The sequence below is a fragment of the Solea senegalensis genome, linkage group LG20 (genome assembly GCF_019176455.1).
Source record: "Solea senegalensis isolate Sse05_10M linkage group LG20, IFAPA_SoseM_1, whole genome shotgun sequence".
NCBI lineage: Eukaryota > Metazoa > Chordata > Actinopteri > Pleuronectiformes > Soleidae > Solea > Solea senegalensis.
In genome coordinates, this window is record NC_058039.1 from 10,179,634 (window position 1) to 10,202,549 (window position 22,916).

General features: G+C 41.9%; 4 protein-coding genes across 7 annotated transcripts in view; all 4 read right to left on the bottom strand.

Annotated features, from left to right (window-relative positions):
- Positions 1-18,680, bottom strand: part of hoxa3a (homeobox A3a) — a 29,895-nt gene extending 11,215 nt beyond the window's left edge. Inside the window, exons 1-3 of one of the 4 annotated variants that reach the window (XM_044053069.1) lie at positions 18,416-18,680; positions 12,143-12,229; positions 6,621-6,740 (exon numbers count right to left, since the gene is read on the bottom strand). The gene's annotated coding sequence lies outside the window, so the exon portion shown is untranslated. Of the gene's footprint in view, positions 1-6,620; positions 7,496-12,142; positions 12,230-18,415 lie in introns of those variants that run through there. The other 3 variants (XM_044053066.1, XM_044053067.1, XM_044053068.1) reach the window with 3 other exon arrangements.
- Positions 3,122-6,614, bottom strand: LOC122786629 (homeobox protein Hox-A4). Its single transcript, XM_044053076.1, has 2 exons — positions 4,828-6,614; positions 3,122-4,301 (listed from the first exon to the last, which is right to left on the bottom strand). The coding sequence occupies exons 1-2, from the start codon at positions 5,243-5,245 to the stop codon at positions 3,955-3,957; spliced, it is 765 nt and encodes a 254-aa protein (XP_043909011.1). The 5' UTR covers positions 5,246-6,614; the 3' UTR covers positions 3,122-3,954.
- Positions 12,791-15,885, bottom strand: hoxa5a (homeobox A5a). The gene is made up of 2 exons (XM_044053074.1): positions 14,640-15,885; positions 12,791-14,030 (listed from the first exon to the last, which is right to left on the bottom strand). Exons 1-2 carry the CDS (start codon positions 15,220-15,222, stop codon positions 13,780-13,782), a joined length of 834 nt encoding a protein of 277 aa, XP_043909009.1. The 5' UTR covers positions 15,223-15,885; the 3' UTR covers positions 12,791-13,779.
- Positions 18,681-19,892: 1,212 nt separating the features above from the next.
- On the bottom strand, positions 19,893-22,343 carry LOC122786630 (homeobox protein Hox-A7-like). Its single transcript, XM_044053077.1, has 2 exons — positions 21,447-22,343; positions 19,893-20,590 (listed from the first exon to the last, which is right to left on the bottom strand). The coding sequence occupies exons 1-2, from the start codon at positions 21,811-21,813 to the stop codon at positions 20,268-20,270; spliced, it is 690 nt and encodes a 229-aa protein (XP_043909012.1). The 5' UTR covers positions 21,814-22,343; the 3' UTR covers positions 19,893-20,267.
- Between the last annotated feature and the right edge of the window lie 573 nt (positions 22,344-22,916).

Genomic DNA, 22,916 nt, shown 5'->3' on the forward strand with positions numbered 1-22,916 from the left:
ATTATCCTTATTATCATTATTTTTATGACTATTATTAGCCATGTTTTAAGACTTTCTCTTTGCATAGAATAAGTAAACGTTGGTGTGTTGTGTTTAAATCTCAACTGCTCTAACATAAAGCACATAGTTCAGAGTTATTTACACAAATCAAGGCTCCTTATCACTGTCAGCAAAGAGGAGTTAGAGGCGCAGAGCCCTGGATGATGGCCAGTCGGCGGTCCATATCTTCCCACAATGTTGACACTCGGAGCTCTTAACAGCAAGGCTTGGGTTACCGATATACTCAGCCGAAGATAAGTCTTTCTGCTAGGTTTACACCGGCCAACATCAAGGCTAATGCAAAATTCGACGCCTTCAGCCGATTGGAACCATCTCTCATGGACGCTCACCAGCACCAGGGCCGATTAGGACTGGAGATTTATGCCAACATACTGTAGGTGGTTGTAATAAAGCAGTTTGAATTTCCATGCTGGCTCTCTGAACATTTTTTCCAGGACATATAATAGGCTTTAAATGCTAAGCCGTGAAATTAAGGTTTTGGAGGTAAGTGCAAAAATAGATCCTATATCTACAACATAAGTAATAATAACACAGTTTAAAGTCACATAAAGACTTTGTTAATATTTAACTTGTGGGTAAATTGCCCATTGCGTTCGCTCCCATTGAGAGGCTCTTTGAATCCGAGTTGTCCTGACAACTTTTAGAAGCAACAGATAAAACCCCCTGCATTGTCACTGTCACTTTAAACACATTTTGTGCTATTTATGACGAGATTAAGTGGGAAATAATCACAGTCGCTGTCATAATTCACTCAAGACAGCTATTGATCTTGTTGTTACATCCTTACCAACAGTCATTCTTACAGTAATTTCTGCTTTATTTTGATTAATTAGGTCACTTTTCAGTATTAATCCACAAAAAGAATGATTCGACTGATATCATATTTAACACTTAAGCCACGTCCCTTTCATTTTAAACACATTTGCACATTTCTTTAAGCTGCATTTTTTGTCATCTTCATTGTGGTTTTTAGTTAGATGTTCAGAGTTGATCAATAAGACCTGCTGCATGTATCATGTACTTTGAAAAGTTCAATACAATACAGTGTTTTAGCTCAAAATACGTTCTCATATTATATTGTATTGTAGTGTAATTCAATGTAATAAAATGGCAGTTTAAAATGTTTGGCAATAAAAGAGAAATCTGATAATCAGGTGTGGTCTAATAATGATTTCTGCAACCGCAGATCTTAGTACAGATCCTATTTCAGTACATGTTTATAATCTACATAACTGTGTGGCCAGAGAGAATAGAACAACTTTTCCCTATTGAATTTCCCATAAAACCTCCAGCAAAATACAGAAAAACAAACAGCCGAGTTTACTCACAAGTCATGACGGTCTGTGTGCAGCAGACGGGGCGAGCTGTGTCAGGGGAGAAGAGATCTGACTCGCACCCTGCGGAAGATCACTCCAAAATGAAAATAAGGCAGATTTTCACATCTATTTCTGACCCCCCGGGGGTATTCATTATTCAACAAGTCACGTGGACAGGCGAATTAAAATTTCAGTGCATTGAAAGTGACCTCTATTCTCGAATCAAATGACTTGAAATCTGTAATTTGAAGTTGGATTTGTCGGCGTCTGCGGTGTCAATCAGCTTCAACGCCATCTTCTGCAAAGCCTCCATGTCTGCAGCCTGTGCTGCACGTGCTGGCTGAGCCGAGGAGCCTTTGCAGACGCACGCAAAGACATTTTTGCAAATGTTTTAACGACGTGTATGTATGCAGACGTGCAGTTTGGAAATAGTAAACATGAAAAATAAAAACAATCTACAAAATGCAATTTACTGCGCAATTTTAATTTGAATTTCACTTTTAAATTAATGGACTAATAATTTAATTACCAGTTGCTTTAGTCACTACGCTATATACAGTCACTACCATTGTTATTGAGACATTTTGCCAAAGTATAATTTTTAAAAAATCACACCAGGTTACACGCACTCTATCAGTTTGTTTCTGATCATATCGGCGCTCAGTGTGAGACCTTAACGCTGGTGTCTCTGTGATGAATTGCAGAGGAGCTGTCTCTAAGAATAATTTTGGGAGAATTCATGGCTCTACTTCACACCTAGAACACCGTTTTTGTTTTCGCGCTGTCTCTGTCTCAATCTGAAATAAGAAAGGGGAAAAAAAACTGGCTGAGGTCTCAGCGCTGATGTATGGTCTGGACATTGTGAGTGTCGAGAGGTCAGGGGTTAGAAGAAGTGCTCCGAGACGGTGATTGGCCAGAACTGTCAGTGTCCCCTGGTTGAACTCTCCATTGTTTGGATGTAGCAGGTAGTGACCAACAGTCACACTCTGGTGCATTAGGGTTGGCTGAAATCTCCCTATAATGGCCAGTAAGAACAATATGTGTGGCCGGATACATTTACCGATTTGGGTTTGGTCAAATTCTCCTCAAAGAAACAAAGCATGTAACATTTGGAGACAACACCTAAAGGCTCAGAGATTTCCAAAACTCGAGGTTTAAATGCAAGACAAAGCACAAAGACATCCAGTGCACATGTGTATGGATTAGAATTTCAGATATTTAAGCAATGGAATTCTAAATAAAAACAACGATTTGACCTTTAAAACTGCTGTATCCATGTGGAAACATGTCCACCGTACATATCCAGTGTACATGTACAACTTTGCGCACTGATTTACATATTGGTTCTCTCTGAAAGTACAATAAAATAATACATATTGTATTTATTTCTAGTCAGATGTAGATATATTTTAGCATTTTCAAAGTATAGCGCAGCAGATTATCCAGTGTTCTGACACACTATCCCAGTTTTACGCACGCAACTCTAAATACTGGACGTGAAATATAAATGTGTGAAATTATGCTTTAGATATAAGTGAAAAAAAAAAATGAAATCAAAGTTCACGCACTAACATAAACTAACATAGAAATAAAAAACAAAAAATACATTTGATTAAATTAATACAATTGCTACAAAAATCTTACATTGAAAGCAGCTAATATCCCATTATTACGCATGGCTTTGACAAGGCATCGAATCGAATATTAGTATTTGCAGTGACAAAATATCCAAAGCCATATCAGCCTTGTAAGTGAAGTACATATTTATTTCACAAGGACAAATAGATCCTACACTAGCCCACATCACAACGGCCATTACTGAGACAACACATACAAATATTCACAGTTTAGAACACAGCACGACATGGGACGCACTAAGACAAATAAAACTGGACCTTACAACAACGACAACAACAAACAAACAAAATTCGACTTGAAGAAATGCTTTCCTTATTGTGCCGTCATTATGATTTGTTTATATGTACATTAAATGTGAAAGTCACCTGGACTACATTCAACAGTAAAATCAACCCACTCAAACGCACAAACTACACTGTTACTCTGGCTGATGCCTTTCCTCTAAAACAGCCGCCTGGTTTTCTAAACAGGCATCTATAGATTCTCGCTAAATATCTTTCAAGTATATTAGAACTTTCCATGAGCAAAAATACAAAACGGGAAAATAAAAATAAAAATAAAGAACAATAGTCAAAAATAACATAGAAAAAATGATCTCAAAACTTACTTTTACCTCAATTATAACTGTCATGATAAAATTTGATCCATGTCCTATATGTCTGAGTGTGCGTAATCCTTCTTTCATAATAATAAACAATATATAAACACTTCAGTCGCCACCGTGGCCGTTAAAGGTGAATTTCAAGCTTATATGAAGAGGGAGAGGACAAGCGGAGAGGGAAAGGGTACAAAGGACGTGACAGGGGCCCAATGGCAGAGGCAGAGTGAAAGAGATAACACCATGAGTGTAAAATACTGAGAATTGGTCCAACAAATCCAACTTGTGTTATTTGCCATCTCAGTCTGGACTGGGTTTGTATGGGTCTGGTTCGTTCATGCACTATAGACCTGCGGTGCACGGCGTGGGGACAAGCTGCTGGCCTGTTTTGATCTGCTGCTGTTGCTGCTGCTGTTGTTGCTGGGGCCCCGAGGATGAGGAGGAGGCCGAGCTGGAGGAGCGGATCTTGGTGTTGGGGAGCTTGTGCTCCTTCTTCCACTTCATCCTCCGGTTCTGAAACCAGATCTTGACCTGGCGCTCGGACAGACACATAGTGTGCGCAATCTCCACCCGTCTGCGCCGGGTCAAGTACCGGTTGAAGTGGAACTCCTTTTCCAGCTCCAGAGCCTGCTGGCGGGTGTAGGCAGTGCGGGACCTCTTGGGCACTCCTCCATTGTAACTGGCATTGACTGGAGGAGGGGGGAAAACAGCCATACAAGCAAGCAGGTGTTATATGCAGGCTGAAGACGTGTATTCCAAAAGCAAATATTTCCTCCACGGGATGCATTACAGGGGTGGCAAAACTATAAAACATTTATGGGAATTGTGTGGAAATGCAGCCGATCTGTTTGTTTTATTCTCTGTCTTGTTTCAGTTTACGGACATGACCTTACTGTGGAGATGCCGAGTGAACAAGCATTCGCATCCAGGGACAGATCAAGCTTAGAAATGATTAACAAAACAGCGGGGTTAGATATTACAGTTTGGCTCGGCTCCAGTGGTGGAGGTAGTTTGGGTTAAAAAGCAACAAAGGCACATGGCCCCGACAGACGAACATAGGCAATAAAATTTACGAGGGTCCTTAATTACCGACCCTGCTGCTCGATAGTCGTAAATTGCTGTATGGGCTGCTACCACTGCTGCCTCAATAAGCGTGCGTGTGTTGCAGTGGTTGTTCCTCACTGGTTATGGTATTTAACCATGACGATTACTCACCGGTGGTTGCGTGGACCTTTTTCATCCAAGGATACACCACCGGCTCCTTGCCCTTCGCTACGCCGGGATACACCTCACTGGCAAGGCTGCAGTCTTTGCTTGCGTTTGCTCCTGCGCCACCGTCTGGGGCCGCGGCGAGGCGAGGACCGTGGCTCTGTGGAACCGGCTGCGGCTGTGCGTGATGCCCGTCGCCGAAATCATCGAGTCCGTTGGCGGGAACGTTACCGTAATCGTATCCCGATTCTGTGTAGTTTGACCTCGGATAGGATGGCTCGTCGTGATGGGGGAAACCCGTATCTTTTGGCCGCTCGTAGTAATCTCCGGGGTTAGGGATGTATCCGCTCTGCTGGTATTCGTCGCATGGAGGAAAGGAAGGCTCGATATAGTTGGAGTTTATCAAGTAGGAACTCATGGTCATTAATTTGTGAAGTGCAACAATACTAATTTTTATCGCGCTGTCGTTTTTCTGATCTCCACAAAACCCTCCTACTCCCTGTCAAATGTACAAAGTTGCCTGGTCACGTGTGAAGCGCCACCAATCACCGCGTGTCCTGTGGGCATCATGTAAACAGGAACCAATGGAAAGCATGGCACTGGTACCACCAACGCTGCTCGGACTGGCTTACGTTTGTGTTTTCCTTATTAAATCACAGTATATAAAGCAAAAGCAATCAACTAACTTGTTTACTGCATGAGGCCAAACTTATGTGGGTGAGGTTTTTACTGCATGGGGGGAAAAAAGGAAGGAAAGAAAAATCCACCTCCTCTGAAAGAGAGAGTGAAAATGAGGATCCAGCTCCACAGAAAACACAGACTGCTGACAAACAAAAGACTGTTTCTGGCAGTCAGTGGCAAAACACGCAGTATAGGAGAAGTATTTGCAGTTTAAAATGCCGTGCATTCGAATCAAAAAAAAGAGCTCGACGGAATCAAATAAAGCAGCTTCACGCGATCATACAAAGTGTATAGGATTACATACAAGATAATTAAATCACATGTGAAGGAAAAGAGTTAGTGCACAAGCTTCCTGACCAAGCAGTGAGGAGCCGCTGCTGCATATGGACATTAAATCCCGCATCGACAACATGATCTGTGCATCAGATAAACCTGGTTATGACGAGCTTATGACATACGTGAACAAAAGAAACTGAAGATGCACCACCGTGCAAAGGCAACGAGCAACATTTATGTGTTCATTTTGTGCTTCGAATTGCAAGGACATTTCTTTCCTGCAATTGACCAGGACATGTCAACAGTTCCAGGCCATTTTCAACCTCTGGTTTTATCTGACACTGACCACACAGTCGTCCCGTATTACTCAGATGTCCTGTACTGACAAGCTCGTCCAAACACTGGACAACACACTCGCAGACATGTGTCGTGCGTTTAAAGCCACAGGCAAAAAACAAAACGGTGCAGAGCGTTTACAGTCAGATGCCACAGTGCACAGCACAGAGAATAAAATATTCAAAGCTGAATATTTTTTTTAAAAAGCACAAAAATATTTCCCACAAACTATTTTTTTAACCTTTTCATTAAAGGTCTGCAACTTGTACAACATCACGTTAACGTGCATGATGTGCAACCTTTTCCTCCAGTGCCACAGCAGGCACAACACTAAAGTAAAATTATAATAACAAAAATAAATCTTATATTTTAGGGTATAATTATAAAACACTCGTAATCCTCATGGATCCTGTTGGCTCACACATATTTACGCAGTATTCTTTTAATTAAAGCTACACTTTCTCAAACTATTTGCATCTATAGTGGAAAATTAAATATTCTCTGACCGTGCACTTCGCCTCCAGCCATCACGTCCAGGTCCTGTTTCCTCCCCATGTTACACTGTATCTGTGTCCCTCAAAGATGCGGCAGCTGATCCACACTGTCCACGTCAACAAGGCCTCTCTCTGCGTGGAGAAACGAGAGGCCAAACTTCGGAAATATTGAAAGCTTTCTTTTCTCCTCGGGTTTTTTTTTCTTCTTTCCACCGGCCCTCTCTATTCTATTCGCTCCCCTAAACAGAGATAACTTCTGCCTGACCCCAAAGTGACACCGTTTCCATTTTGTTTCTGATTAATCTTGCCCATTGACAGTCTTTGTTAAACAACAAGGCGTGCCCCCCCCCCTCCTTTTTCCAAAGAGGCGACATTTTCATATCTGTTAGACGCAGTGACCTGGGATTCACCCCGGACTTGGACTTCAGTATTGCAGGGTGTGTTGGGGAGCACTTAGTGCGGGGTCAGCACCCGGAGGGTCCCTGCAGGAGGTTTTTTTATACACATACATATGCGTAAAAGACGCACAAGTATACAAGGAAATCCCACTTGGAAGTGTGAGGGAGAATCTGTAGAGAGTAGTGGTCTCAACTCCACAGGCAGAGTAAACATTACAACTTTTTTTCTTCTCTTTTTGTTAAAATACTTTTCCATGTTAGTTTTTTCCATATAGTACAGGCGAATTCTCCTTTTACCCAGCAGTCATACAGAAGGCCCACCGTTTTTGCTCTAAAAAAAGCTGTAAATACTGTTGCTGAAGGCAGAGCTGCTGCTGCTGTCTCGTGTAACTCATTGTAAATGGCAGCTGATGTACTTTCTACCACATATCCACTGTATCCTATGGCTGAGAGACCACCTGAGAGGCAATATGTCAACATAATGTCAGCGGTAAGACGTCTTCACATGATATCTAAATTTACAGCGTGCTGTTATTCTATTGAATATATATATATATATATATAGTCTTTTATATCATCTGCGCTATGATCCACTTAGTATAAGTTATCCATGTGTGAATAACACTCCTCTTTTCACAGGTCCTTCTACTTGTTGCTGTGTGGACTATTTTCGTCGTCTTTAATCTTGGGCTGAGAATCTCCGAGTTGAACCGTATTTGAAAATATACGAATTTCCAAAAAAAAAAAAAAAGATAACAAGCCTCATACTTGTGTTATCACACACAGGCCTGCAAGGTGCCGCTGCTATAAAACATCTGGAAATCTCCCCAACAGTGCAGCTTATAGCAAAATATAATAGGACGACAACTATGCAACTGACCGTTGGACAAAAACGCAGCAGCTGGAAACAAACCACATTTATCTATGTTCGGTCATTACGCATAAAAAGCTTTAGGACCAATTTTGAGCCAAAAAGCATTAAAAACTCTGTTTAATTTTTTAAAAAATGATTCTTTTTATTTTAGGGCAAAAGGAGCCAACCAGCATACACTGGAGAAGTGAAGGTCTATTTAAGCAATATACATCATGCTGACAGTTTACTGTAAATTTAGATTATCAGAGAAGTGCTTTGACGATAGTGACAGATTGCAGGTTGCAGCTCTCACAAGGTCTCTTGTCTATGCGGATCCCCGCGTGACGGGCGGCATAAAGAATCCTCTCTGCATCAGAGATGTGCCAAGGATTCGGCCTAGAAAACACCTTTCATATCTTTATGGAAATATTTATGATATGACTAAACACTGGGTGATAAAATATGTTTTCCCTCTCTCTCTCTTTCTCTCCCTGTCTGTTACAGTGTGTCACACATTGGCTGTGCTCTGCTCCACTTGTTTACTGCTGCAAAGGCTGCCAGAGGAAACAAGGAGAGGTGGACCATGTGCAGTAGAAATGGTCACTATAGCTGATAACGTTGATTAAATTTATAGAACAGTGACATTCAGTGCATCCACGAGAACGAAGGTGAGAACAAAACACAGATTCATCCTGAAGATATGACGCGTGTGTATTGGACATCTTCATGGTCTCACTGAGGGAAGGAGCTGCTGCAGCCGCAATATTCTGAATTATAAGGTTTTCAGACAATAACCGTGAGAGTCCTGTTCCAATAACCGGAAGTCTAAAATTCAACTGTGTTGAAATAATCTTAATAAGATTGGGCGGTTGAGAATCAAAGTTAAATAATGCAAAACATCAGAAATATTGAAGATTGCAGAACCAGGTCATAGCTATTTATAAGCTTATTATTAAAATAATTATCAACTAATTTAAACTTTATGAAGCAAGTGTGTGATATACGTATATTGTTTCTTGTTCGGCTGTTTTTTGTATAGTTTTCAAAGCAAGGACGTGAACGCCACACGGACGAGACTGTGAGCCGAGTTTATACAAAAGGTCTCGATTTTTTTAAATATCTGGGACAAAACATTGTGCATTTGTCTAATAGTTTAATTTTAACGTGATATAAATAATGTTTACGAAATCGAAAGTGACAATATAATTATAATTTCTATTTGACTTTTGTTTATCAGACCAATTGTAGCAATTCATTGTGGTTGTAAGTAAAATAAAAAATATCCTCTGTGAAGCGTTTCTGTTTTGCTACTATTTGCATTTAATGTGTGAACATTTATTTCATACAGTTTTACTTTAAGTTTCTTGGAGATAAATTCAAATAAAACGTTTTCGTACGTTATGAGTCATGTTTTCTAATCTGAATGTCTGTTTTTCTTGTTTCATTTTATTGTTCTTTTACACGCACAACCATCCAAGTGGCCGATGGACTAAAATGTAGCAAATGTTTGACATTTTTTAATTTGCATTTAAAAAGCAAATATATTTTACTTATAGCTTACACGTGGACTTTATATATATATTTAGAGCTTTCTCTGTATGAGTCACAAAAAAACATCTGTGCCATTTCTGTTTTCTTTAAAGACTTCTATTCAGCTTATCAGGAAAAGAGGGGCTAAATGTTTTTTAAGGGGTCCGGGGGCACAACGTGGGGGCCCTGGGCCTTCCCATTACCCTGTGACCGGGTCGAGAGTATCAATCCTCCGAATGCAAATTTTGCCCTCGTCCCCAAACATATCAAATGCAATTTATTCAAAGGAAATTCACCAATCAACCGCCCTAATAAAACGCCAGCCACTCAATCTTGTTGCCGGGGAAGGGTGGATGCATGGTGGTGCTGGAGGTTTGTCCCCCTCCCCCGGTTCCAAACGCGAGGTCACTGCGCTTCCAGGGTTCACCTGGAGTGCACCGTGCAACATATGTAATTCAAAGCTATTCTCTCTTTTGTGTGGAGAGTCAAGATCGCTATTATAAGGCTGGCATCAGGCTCCGAGTGAACAGATGACGGAGACTTGTTCAGCGCGTAAACTTTTGACCCCAATTTTTCCTCCTCTCCTGCAGCTATGCCTCCCTCATCAGTCCCCGCAGCCCGCAGAGACATATCTGCATCTCCCGAAAATGAAAAATTAATTTCACCAAACGCGCATATACCTCTCGCCACTGACACAATCACTTTCACAAATTCCACAATTAAGTGACGATGTCAGAGCTAGGCCTGGAATGCAATTGTAGCTTTGTGATGCTTCCAACGAGGGAAGTGAAATGATCAGTCCAATGGGATCCCACTTAAGACTAATAGGGCCGTAAAATATGCAAATCATTCATTAGCGTTAGAGAGCAACCAGAGCTGCAGAAAAAGTCTTTGTTGGAGGCAACACTTGAAGTTAGAGACTTCCCACTGTCTATGTCACTGCTTGTTAAAGCGAGCAGCATTTTCCTCCAGTGCAGGATGTTTCCACAGGCGCTCACTCCTTTGGTAAATTCATTTTTACGCATTATGCTTATAGGCAATGCCAAGCAAACGTGTCATTAACGCGAGGGCTCGTGTGTGATTGTGCTGTGTGTGAGTGTGTGTGTGTGTGAGTGCTTTTCCTCTCTGCATACAGCAGGGTGACAGTGAACTTGGCCTAAAGCGAGCTCTGCTGGTGGCTCTGAGGGGATGCAGATTTATCTTGGTGCTGTGGCTGACCTCCAGATGAACCTACAGCGCTGCTCTCCCTCTCGCTGCCTGGCAGTACGCCGCACATGGGGCCTGTCCAAATATCTCCGTTTGAATTATTGGCAAAATGGGTTTTGATTTTCCAAATAGCTGCGTCCTCTGGAAGCAATGTGAGTCCGTGTTTCGTTAAACTGGTGACTCCTTTAGATAGCAATGTATGCAATTAGCAGAGCAGAAAAAACGAGGGGGTTTATCATCAACTCCAGATTCCCTGATAGTCAGTGCAAATTTGAGGCTGTTGTTTAAAAAAAATAGAATTTAAAAATCTGCTTTCCCAGAATTTATTCTCAGAGGTAATCACATTTTTAATGACTCTTCTAATGACTCTAGCTTTGATAGAAACGCGTAACACGTTTTGAGGTCTGCAGTTCTGTGTCAGTTAGTTTAAAAAAATCTTATTTTAAGTACAATCACTGTTTGATGCGGGCCTCGTACAATAAAAAATACAATTAAAGGTTACTATATTTAGGTTACAAGTACATGCAATAACAGTCAGTTGAAATTGAAAATGTGTTGAAATCGTCCTAATTATTGGCTGCTTAAACTCACGAGGCAAATAATCGCAGTTTAATATTCATACTTTCAAACATTATTCAGTCTGATTTTTTTGTAATAAACTGGCACGGTTATATTACAAAAAACATTACCATAACCCTACTTCACATCACCAGAAGCAAAATGACACAAACACAAAAAAGTAAAAGAAAAAGTGCATCGAAACAAAGTTTTCTGCGATCATTACTCGGTGGGCAGAAGTGACCGCTCCTCTGTCCGGACAAGAGGTCACAACAAAGCGAGAGTGACTTTTGAGGGGTCATCTGAACTTTTCAACCCCAAACACAAAACGACTCGGCTGACACAAAACGGAATTCCCTTTCAGAGTCTCCCCGCTGCTGTTTGTTCCCATGTTGTGTTTACTTGACACTATTTGCAGCCTCTCCTAAAGCCATACATGGTGCCAACATGTGCGGTGCAAACGCAGCGCAAAGAAGTGAGGGAAAAATTGCAACTTTCCCCCTAACATGACCACACAACTTTGAAAAAGCCATCAGCACACACAGAAGCCAAATCGAACTGATCTAACTGCAGAATTATAGGCCTTCATTGGTGTTTAACCTTATCAAGTAAATCTACACACTCCACACACACAGCACTGGAAAGTTTCTGGCTGGCGGTCTGTGAATTCTCCAATGCAATAAAACGACAACAACTATAAGTTTGTGGGGGTGGAAATGGACACAGATAATTATCCAACATGTAAAAACGGATTATGAGTTACACCACAGATGGAGGGAAACAAGTTACACGGGGAAGGAAGCAATTAAATAGCCATGAGCCGGACCCAACCCTGCGCAACATCTGCCGAGACCAGTATTCAGCACTGGACAACTGACAAATTAGTGTAATGGACTAATAGGGACGGACAGAGGGAGCGAATACAATAATAAGACTGTTTAACACAGGCTGCTTGTTTTCATGCTACCGGCTAGTCAACAGAAACTTACCAAGAGAAGAGGTCCTCATCCTGGGGAGCGTCCGGTCCATACTGAGCAATAGAGACGGACCTGTACCGGTCAAGTAACACTTACAGCCTGCAAAGAGAGAGTCAGACGAAGGCTCGCCGTCACTGCGAATATATGTTATGTGCAATATACTGTCAACTCCCCAAAACCATAAAACTTACTTTAATGGCCACCACGTGACCGTTTATGGCCAGTGAGCCTATCTGGCCGCGCTCTGGATGATTTTTACGATCTAATTCATAGACAAAACCCCCCATTCATTTAGCACCCAAATGTCAGAGAGCCAGAATCGGCCCTAATAAAGTTTACAGCCTGAAAAGTCGAGCTGATTCTCCTGGAAAGGCTCAGGAGTCAGTGCGCATATAGGGCGCCCCGACCCCTGGAGCATGTTAGTGGCCAAGGACCCAAAATCCCCCCCCAAGCTGCACAGAAAAGGTGAGTAAAACTGAGATGCTTTCATTAAAGTGGACCTGTTGAGCTCGAGCAGGATTGACTTGAGGAAACTTTAATTTTTGACAGCTCGTACAAGTGACTTTAAAGACTCTGGATGAAACAGGAAACACTTCTCTGCAATGCGTAAAAGCGTAAATGGCTCTCACTTTTTTTTGGGTTTACAAAAAGTACACTCGCTGTTGCCGTGGAAGTTGCCGTTCCAGTAAAAAGTTTATTATAATGGCCATCATCATTATCACCACCATCTTTATTAATATTATAGTATATTCTTGACTTCCAGTCTTTGTAAAACATTTACAAAAAGCTTTATGACGATGGAGTTTATACACAGAGGCAATGGAATTTAGCGTGGAACCCTCCACATAAAAACAACTATAGAAAACAAAGACAAAAAAAACACGTTTTACTAAGATGGTGCGACCAGGTAAACAATACTAACAGCAGCTCCTGCAAAAAAAAAAAAAAACTGAACAAAAGAAAACTAAAATACAAGGCACGTCTACTGTACATACAAGACTGAGTCGGCACCTCTGTCCATACATGTGTTCACAACGCACACAATGATCACACAAGGCTTACGCACTCTGCTGGCTCTACTTTTGGAAGCAAGTTATCTGACAAGATGGTACAATACACCAAACATATAAATACATACATATACAAGTACATACATAGAAATCTGAAGGCTAAACACAAAAGGCAGCTCAACCTCATCCTCTTTGTTCATTAGGCTGTTGTCGATCTGAGTGCATTCTCACACAACTTTTACTGGATTTATTTGCGATGTATGTAGGTGGCATTTCCAGCTTTGACGGTTTTTTTCTTTTTTTTCGTCTAAACAAGAAATAATTTAAACAAACATTTATTGGCTCTTTTTTTGTAACTCTATATCTAGACAGAACTGTACATAATACATTTCTTTTAACTCACAGAAACGTTATACCACGGTGGAAATAAAAGGGAAATAATAATATTAAGGAATATAATGGGACTGGTGTTGGACATACAGTGGGGCTGCGTGGGGTTGTCCCGTGTCCCACACACTGCCCGTCAACAAGTCTCTGCGCTTTTTTTTCTTTTTTTTTTTGAAGTAGGGGGAGAAGTTGATATGACAATCTTTGTTTTTATTTTCATAGTGCTCGTTATCAGGGCTGCAGGAGTGAATATCAAGGCCTGTAGACTCCCCCGCCTGCTGCCGCCATGCTCATGCTCTTCAGCTTGTTGTCCTTCTTCCACTTCATCCTGCGGTTTTGAAACCAGATTTTGATCTGTCTCTCTGAGAGGCAGAGGGCATGGGCTATCTCGATCCTCCGCCTGCGGGTCAGGTAGCGGTTGAAGTGGAACTCTTTCTCCAGCTCCAGGGTCTGATATCGAGTGTATGCAGTCCTGGCTCTCTTCCCCTCTGGTCCAGCCAAATCTTGTACAAAAACAAAGAGGGAGGAAACGCGTGAGATATTGCAGATATTTTGTTATTTTTTTTACAACGTTCGGCATTTTGCATAAATATGTTGGCTGCATGATATCTAAGGAAAAAATGTGAAAAGCGAATTAAAAGTTTCCGCCAACTATGTTTTAAAGGGTGCTTAACGGAATCCAAAGTCAACTAAAATAAGTTAAATACACACATTTTCCACTGCGTAAAAGATGAAAAACAAACTTAAAATAAAGTAAAATATGTACTATTTGGCCTTAAAAGATATAACAATTAAAATACGTACATCCTGTAATTATTCACATAATATTACTAGCACTTTGACATCATATATGTGACAAAATGACCCAGTATACCTGGTCGAAGTTGACACTAACCTACCAAACAGGTGAGACGCGCATGGCGCTGCTTGTCACTTAAAGCAATGCATATTTATTTTTTGTTGTTGTAAGAATAAAAATATTGTCAAATTTAGCTTTGTTCCATGCAAACATGTCACAGAATAACATAAGGACGTAAATACTCGCTATTCAAACATTTACACGATGTCAGGTAAAGATTATCGATACAAGATCGTTAAAAACACCACTTTACCGTGACTTATGTGTATTTTCCTCATCCACGGATATATCTGCGGCTGTGACGAGTCGGTGACATTCTGAGGAGTTGTCGGTCCACTTCCCGTAGCCTTCTCGTCGTCCAGAGGGGAAGCCTTGGACACACAGTCCCGGCCAAGCAGCAGCGTGCCTGCGTTGGAGCTCGAGCACGGGCTCGTTATGGAGTTTTTCATGGGTCTCTGTTGAGAGTGAGTCTCGGGGACCGGGGACGCGCTGGCGACCGAGGAGCACGGCAGCGGGTCAGGTGGTGGCGACAGAGACGAGGTCCCGTTGCTGCTGGCGGACTGGGTGTACCTGACCGGCTCCACCGACGGTGTGGTCGCCGCTGAGTGACTCGGCGAGTAGCCCGATGTGCGCTCGTTGCCCCCAAAGTGTCCGGCACCGGCGCGTCCGACTGTTAGGTCCATCCCGTTGTATCCATAGCCGTACCTGCTGGAGTGCATGGCCGTGGAGTCTCTGTATTGCTCGTTTGCCGAACTATGGTCTCCATAATTATGTAACTGGAAGTCCGCGCCATTGGGATAGCGACCGCAGAATGAGTTCACAAAATAGGAGCTCATTTGTTGACAATTCCACCGTGTGCTCGTTGTAGATGTTGTTGTTGTTGGTTTATTATATTTGAAGGTAAAACAGCATAAACCTGTGTGCTTGATTTGTGGCTCTTATGGTTTAGCGCGTCCTATAGCACCCTTGCACAATTTATGATGAATTATGGAAATGAGTGGGACATGGACTTGATTCTCTCTTACGTAGGCACCCAAATATGGGGTACGGCGAAGAATCACGTGCTTTTGTTGACCAGTCGTAAATCCTGCTTGGTGACCTCGAGAGGTAAACTCGTGCACGTAGGAAATACTGGGTGGGATGTAAAGGGTGCGCGCCTCCGTGCGTTCGTGTCTCGGGCAAACTCGGAGTCAGTGCTTGGCTGTTTTGGATTGTCGTGGTGCGCCATCCTCTGGCGCAATGGCTGTACTGCGCGTCTGCGGCGCTTTGTGAGGCGTGGGCTCCAAACGGGGTCATTCAGAGGTTAACGACCATTGCGGCAAAAACCAACTGGCTCCTAAACAATACAACAAGTGACACGCTGCGAGTGCAATCTCTGCTAGGACAGTGTGCAGAAATAATTCGATAAGAATCTGTTATGCACGTTATGAAAGGCGAGGAGTGCGAATAGTCTGTGCAGTTAATAGTATAAAAGCTCATCCAAAAGTGGCTCCGAGTTGTTTTATTTCGCTCATAATGTTCTTTTTTTAAAAAAAAAAAAAAACATAAACCAACTAAAGAGCCGCACATGTGGGAATAATGAATAAATGCGTTTTAAACATCACATTATCGAATAAAGCCACAGAGACATTTAAGGCCTGTGCGCCGACGCCATTTCTAAAAATGAATAAATGTGAATATATGAACGCACTCTCTCCCGCTTTACTGTCTGAACACGATTGTTGAAATTCAACGATGCCAAACACCAGGCATTTAGACGATATTGCAGAACCTTTGCCACGTAACCTGACGCTATTTCGTTCTTGATTTAACGACGACGCTTCGGTCGTGGTGTCTTTAAAACAGTCACTGTAACCAAGTTCCACGTTCTTGTATTGCGTATGTTTATGAGACATTACACTCAGCCTCGTGAATAACCACTGGTTTATTATTTCTTTTCATGGGACGCTGTGCTATATAACGTAAAATAAGAACATCTTTTTAAAAGAAATTGGTTGAAATGTATCAAATGTGTTTAAAATCCATCATGTAAATCTGACAGTTTTTCAGATTTGCATACACATGCTTATCAGTTAAATGCTTATTTTTATATTGCAATGAATCTGCGTCCCTAGGTTTTTTTTTCATGAATCTTCTACTTGTAAAATAATACAATACAAAATATTACAAATATTAGAGTGGTTGTACAAAAATGTTAGAATCGTTCGTGTACATATCAACAAAGCATAAAAGGTAAAACACGTTGATCCTGACATCAACAGTCACGTCAAAATCAACTCTTTCAATAATGATAGCGTTACGTCCAAAAAACGCTGTCATGCATCTGGCCAACTGTGCGTAATTGTGCGTAATACACGTTTCATTCAAGTGTAAATCAGCCATCCTCTGCTCTATCAGATCAGAAAAAAACAGCTTTAAACAGAAGCCTCCTCTAACGCTTTCCGTTTGCTTTTCTTCCTGTGGAATTTTTATGGCACCTTTGTCTCTCGAAGGCAGTGACATGTCCTCCCGTTTCCCCCTCACACAAATTCACCAGAGCCGCACCTTTACCCCGACACAAGCCCATTCCTGTAATACTGACAAAAACAGTGAGCAACAGATTATTTATTCTGCTCCAGGTATGTGCGCCCTTTGCGGTAACAGACCCCCAGAAGGCACGGAGAGAGAAACCCGGGCTCCTGCATCCAGTGGGCCCATGCACAGTTAGGGCAGACCTAAATACGAAGTGTCTGCTCGTTTAACAGTCACGCTCCAACAGCTGATTTATGGCTGGCCAATGGCAACAAAGTTCCCACGAAAGTTATTTCACTGAGCTGAGGCAGGAACACACCCAGGAAACTGAACAAGAACCAACGGAAAGGGGGCAGGAAAGAAGTGAGTGCACGCTGCTGTCATTTAAGTCGTGCCAAAAAAAAAGCGAGGGGTCAGTGTTGCGGGGGAAAAAAAGGAGGGCAGTGCACTCTGCAGGCCTCTGCGCACACTTGCACTCGCGAGCTTTTAAATACACAAATTAAATCTAATCCGTTTGGTTTGCAATTTTCAAGCATCATTTCAACGCACACGGTTGCAGTAAGACTCACTGCAGGCTCCATAAAACATATCATGTTGCACAAGCAAATTTAGCAAAGTATCAGCCTCATAACACCAGACATAGCATATGATTTGTACACAAAATACAGGCAAGAGAAAAAAAGAAAATGAAAAAAACAAACATTACCAGATGTGTGCAAAAAGGGAATATACATGTTACAGTGACTGTAGCTTATATAGAGTCACTTTTACATTACATTGATATATTGCTAACGAAAAGCTGCTCATTCTTTGCATTTTAAGGTCCTCACAGGACGTGTTTGCATGACGGACTTCAGAATTTATTGCACGAAACAAATCACTGCAGTGTCACAGTAGCAGGCTCGCTGAGGGTCACGAGCACAAATATGCAGAAATGTTGAATTCCACTTTCAGTCACATTCCCTCGAACAGCAGCCACACTGTTATCACTGACGCTCAAACAAACATCCACAAACATTATTTTAGCTCGATCGATGAAGCTCAAAAGCATAACGCGTGGCCACAAGGCGAGGGGAAAACAAATGTAAACCCCGACACGCACCACAGACATTTGCAGCAAAACGGGCGGAGATGCAACCACCACATACCCCCAGTGTCTCCACAGGAGGGCGTCAAAGAGCACATGACTTGGCCACCATCCACCCAATGAATGTTGCAGCCGAAAGCCCTTCCCCATTCAAACACAACAACAAACAAATGCAGCGTTGACGGCATGCGTGAAGCAACAGAAGGATCAACATTTTAAAAGATGATAAAAATTTGATTATTTAGCTCAGGTGTTTAATATCGAGCAATGCAGAACGCAATATGGAGCATCGCATTCAGAACGATTAACAAATCCAATCAGGGAAAACGTGAACATAATAAGCAGATTATTATGCATCCAACTATGGAATTTAATACAAGAGTACTAATCAAACGTTTTAAAAGCATTGGCTGTTAAGTTCCATGTCTTACCTTGTGACGGTTTCTGGTCGTTAACGGAGGAGGAGAGGGGAGGGAGCCGGCAGGTGCAGACGTGCAGTGACGGAGGGAAGTCTCCAGCTGAGTCCCAGGACGGGAACCGGGGCTCCCGGGGGCCAGTAACGCACCGGGGCGCATTCCACTCATCCTGCCAAAACGTGTCAGGGCATCGACAGTTGTCTAACACAAAATATCCAGTCATTTTAATAAGACGTGAAGCTCCTGTGCGTCGACCAAACAGAAAGAAGAAGAAGAAAAATCCCCAAAAAGGGAGAAGAGTGGGCTTTAAATTGTGGAAGGTCGCTGGTGAAAAGAGCCGCGTGGAAGCTCGAGACCGTTAAATGAAAGGCTCCTCTATTCTGCTATTGGAAATTATATATAAAAAAAGTTCATGTTCATGGCTCCCCGCCACGTGACCAGCTGTGGCCAATGAGAGGCCGTGTCGCGTCGTAAAGTTGTATAGCTATGTTGTAAATTTTCATAAACAACAGCGGATTTATGACCCAGCGCGGACAGGGAGATGGGGGACTGAGAAGGAGGGAGGGAGGGAGGGGAGGAAAAGGGGGCAGGTCACCGTCAGGCGCCATTTTACGGAGGGAAGAGGGAACGCAGAGTTCAACAGTAATTTCCATTCATCTGCAGCCTGCCCCTTCTCGCATCCTCATAGCTGACATTCCCCTGCGCCACTGTTTACCCTGAACCATCACAATGGACCGCAGCATCTTTCATTACATGCAACATAATACCCAATACAGCCAGTGCGCACATCGCACTTTTATTGCTCACACCACCACGTGATTACACGGCGATTATTAACAAACGTGTGGAGGCTGCAGCACAAATTGGGCAAATCAAATCTAATCTTTATTCAATTATTATATATCCACGTATATATTTAAAACATTCCAAGATGATTCATATTGATTTGCTCAGATGTGGCTTGTTCTTCACCGTGAAAATACCCTTATTCATTCTAATTATATCACAGTATTCGCACGTTGTGGCGTAAACGCGCTCTCTCGCTTCACGCTGTCAAAATAAAGAACCTGATACTGCAACGCGACGCCGTCCAAATGAGAGCTCGAGCATTTTTTCTTGTGCCAATTAGTATTCACAAGTACGCATAAAATCTTGGACCTAAAATTCTTTAAGCATAAAGAGGGGTGGGGGCAATAGCTCATGTCAACATTTCACAGTGGAGATTTACACTCGTGCATTCCTGTTTACAACACAGTAAGAGTTTGGACGTTGTGGGAATGTGAGGTAGGTTACAGAAGATCAAACTGGCGGGGTCAATGCAGGCTTATCGCTATTCTATATGGAATAGAGTGGCTTTAAAAAAAAAAAACAATTATTAAGCCTAAATTACCTTTGGGTGCATTTACCTAACAAAACATTCACTTTTAATCATGGTATTTTCAAAATAATGCATATTTACGCTTTACAAATGCAACCGCCCGTGGAGAAGGACTAAATAATTGAATGTATTTATTCAAAATGATTTTCCATACATGTTGAATTCGTCGCACCGGTGTTTTTCATATTAGTAGGTTTTGTATAAAGGAATGTTGGTTCAGTAGCATCATCAGGTTAAATTACAGATCATAGAAAAATAGAGTTTTTATATATATATATATAGGTAGTTAATGTCGCCCTTTCATGCAGAGCCTTCCAAGTTTGAATATGAAATGCTGTGAAATGCTTTTACATACAGTAGATGTCTTCAGCTGTCATTCAATTAATCAGGCTCTAAGCTAGTGCATGAATGGTGTCTCTGTTATGTCCCTCACTCAGAGGAACAACAGTGTGTTTCTTTCATTAACGCTCTCGTTCTGTCTCTTTCTCGTCACTTCGCAGACGCGCCCGTCTCCAAACCGGAGCCACCGGTGTCGTCAGCTTTACCGGGGCTTCCCACGGGGGTCTCGCACTCAGCCTGGACGCCACTGCCCCTTTCCACGGGGCTGGACGCGGATTCAACCTTGTGGTCTTTCTTCCACTTCATCCTGCGGTTCTGAAACCAGATCTTGATCTGTCTCTCTGAGAGACACAGGCTGTGGGAGATCTCGACCCTGCGTCTGCGGGTCAGGTACCGGTTGTAGTGGAACTCCTTCTCCAGCTCCAGGGTCTGATACCGGGAGTAGGTCTGCCGACCCCGCTTCCGATTTGGATCTGTGGGAGAGAAAGCGAGATAGCGTGAGCTATGTGTAAATAACGGGCAAAGAAATATCAATGTGACCATAAACCATTAAATAAAGTGGTGTTTAAATGGGGATACGAATAAAATCCATGTAGACAACAGCGTCTTGTTAATTTATTTGTGGTTTGCGCAATTAATTGTGGCTCATATTTTTACGCACCCAGTAATCAGTAGGGGAGATAAGATATTTTTTTTTTGGTTCATGCATCTGTTTAAAGTAGTCCTGCTGGGGGTGTTGGGCTCATTCCTCCTTTGATACTCTGCATGCCTTTCCAATTAAAAGCCAGTAATGTGTTGCAGAACCGAAGGAGCCATAAGTAAATAAATTACATCCCCAAAAATGTCCTGCTTCAAAAATTCATTCAAGGCTATGTGTTTGGATTTAAAATTCGCCTGATTTCTTTTTACAACCGATCATATCATCACATACGAAGAAAAAAAATAAGAAAAACACCAGATCTGAGCCTCTGCAGTGCTGATCCAATTAGTAAGAAGCTGCAGACTGCAAGGGAGCTGATTTACACAACAGGCCGGTCTTTTTTTACAACCACAAAGGGGAGAAGAGGCTGTAAGAGTAATAGGAGTGCAGAGAAACCCCCAGCGGCAAGGTCTCTGCGCACTGAACACACAGAAGCGCTGGCCAAATGAATTTATGGCTGCAGAACTCATTAGTTGCGCAGTAAAAGTTTTACGATTCTTTCCATGCAACACCAATGGCTTCACAAAATTAATTGAACCACTAACGGCCAATGTGAGCATCCCAATGTTTTCTGAAAGCATTGACCCGAGGGCTTGGAAAATAGCACACAAGTCAGGATCGGCACATACCTGATGCTTTCATCCAGGGATACATCCGGTACTGTTTGTCCGGCGGCGAGGTGAGGGGCCCCGGCCCGGCATAGCAGCAGCTGTCCGCGAACCGGCGGCTCTGGTTAAACGGGCTGCAGGGCAGTGCGTGGTGTGCGTCGTGCACCTGGCTGTAGCCCGAGGTGAGGATGGCGTGACTCGGGTATACTGCATTATTGACGCTATAAACTCCAGACAGTGAGGGTGCAAACGCGATGGCCGAAGCATTCCGAGTCGAGCCACAGTCTTCTCCACTGGGTCTAATGCTGCATGAAGCCCGATCCACGTTTGGAAACAGAGTAGCCGGCGTATATGTGCTAAGAAGACCATCCACATAATAAGAACTCATTTTTTTGTCTCTGATTTGTTGGCCCAGAATCCTCAGTGTCGTTTTTACGAGGTAGCGTGATATATGACAGCAATACACACTAGATTTACACCAAACCCCATTTTACTCTGGACCAGAGAACACACCACGTGACTCAGGCCTGGGCGCTTCCAGCCAATCAGCAGACAGGACTGGGTTTCATGATGGCGCTGGACTGCAGTGGAATTAACACTTTACAAACACACACGAGAGAAATTCACACAGTCTCACTGAGCAAAGGGAAATTGGCGTAATTTAAGGTCGTGTTTCATATCAATTTCCTCACCACTACTTTGGAAATAAACATCCATTTAAAAGCTGCAATCTTCTAATTTATTGCACTTTTAAGATGGACTATAATGTGCATTCACAAAATATAAAACAGCCGACAGGAACATCAAAGTATTTTCCAAAATATCTGTAATTGTATTTAAAATAGTTCAATTTGAATTGAAAAAAAGGTTTTCCCTAGTTCTCATTAAACCAATTGAATACTTCTTGTATTTGAAAAAGTTTACACATGTCCCAGTATTTAGTCTTATATATGTACATACATATTATATTGTTTCATATTATACTATATTATATCATAATGGGTATATAATTGCCAAAAGCGAAAATAATCCACGGGGTTTACAAACATTATTTCGTAAACAATTAAACAGGATTTTTTCACATTGTTTCGGTAAATGTTTTTAAATGACACAATCAAATAATATCTATAATAACTATAACCATTAAAATATTAAATTATCGACAATACTAATTCCCTATATTAAGAATACTAAATAGTGTTCCTAAACATGGCCTGCATTTCATCATTATTATTATTAATATTATTATAATTATTATTATGATTGTTGTTGTTGTGTTCATGGGAAACCGTTGTTTTTTATCATCGTACAGTGACCATAGTGAAAACTCGCATTAGACAACATGGGAATTGATTTTAACATATTAATAAACAATTTATATATTAAGGTATTTAGAATGCAAATAGACATGATGCATGCGTTTGATCTGCTGTGGGATAGTGTTAATATGTGTGTGTTACTGTGTTACTATGGAAGTTGTGAGTTTAAAAG

Bases quoted from the DNA above. Each gene is read 5' to 3' on its own strand.
- LOC122786630 (XM_044053077.1), bottom strand. From the start codon at position 21,813: ATGAGTTCTTATTATGTGGATGGTCTTCTTAGCACATATACGCCGGCT. The intron at 20,591-21,446 runs GTATGTGCCGAT...TCTCTCCCACAG, and splicing joins TCCCTGGATGAAAGCATCAG to ATCCAAATCGGAAGCGGGGT.
- hoxa5a (XM_044053074.1), bottom strand. From the start codon at position 15,222: ATGAGCTCCTATTTTGTGAACTCATTCTGCGGTCGCTATCCCAATGGC. The intron at 14,031-14,639 runs GTAAAGTGGTGT...TTTTTGTACAAG, and splicing joins GAAAATACACATAAGTCACG to ATTTGGCTGGACCAGAGGGG.
- LOC122786629 (XM_044053076.1), bottom strand. From the start codon at position 5,245: ATGACCATGAGTTCCTACTTGATAAACTCCAACTATATCGAGCCTTCC. The intron at 4,302-4,827 runs GTGAGTAATCGT...CCCCTCCTCCAG, and splicing joins AAAGGTCCACGCAACCACCG to TCAATGCCAGTTACAATGGA.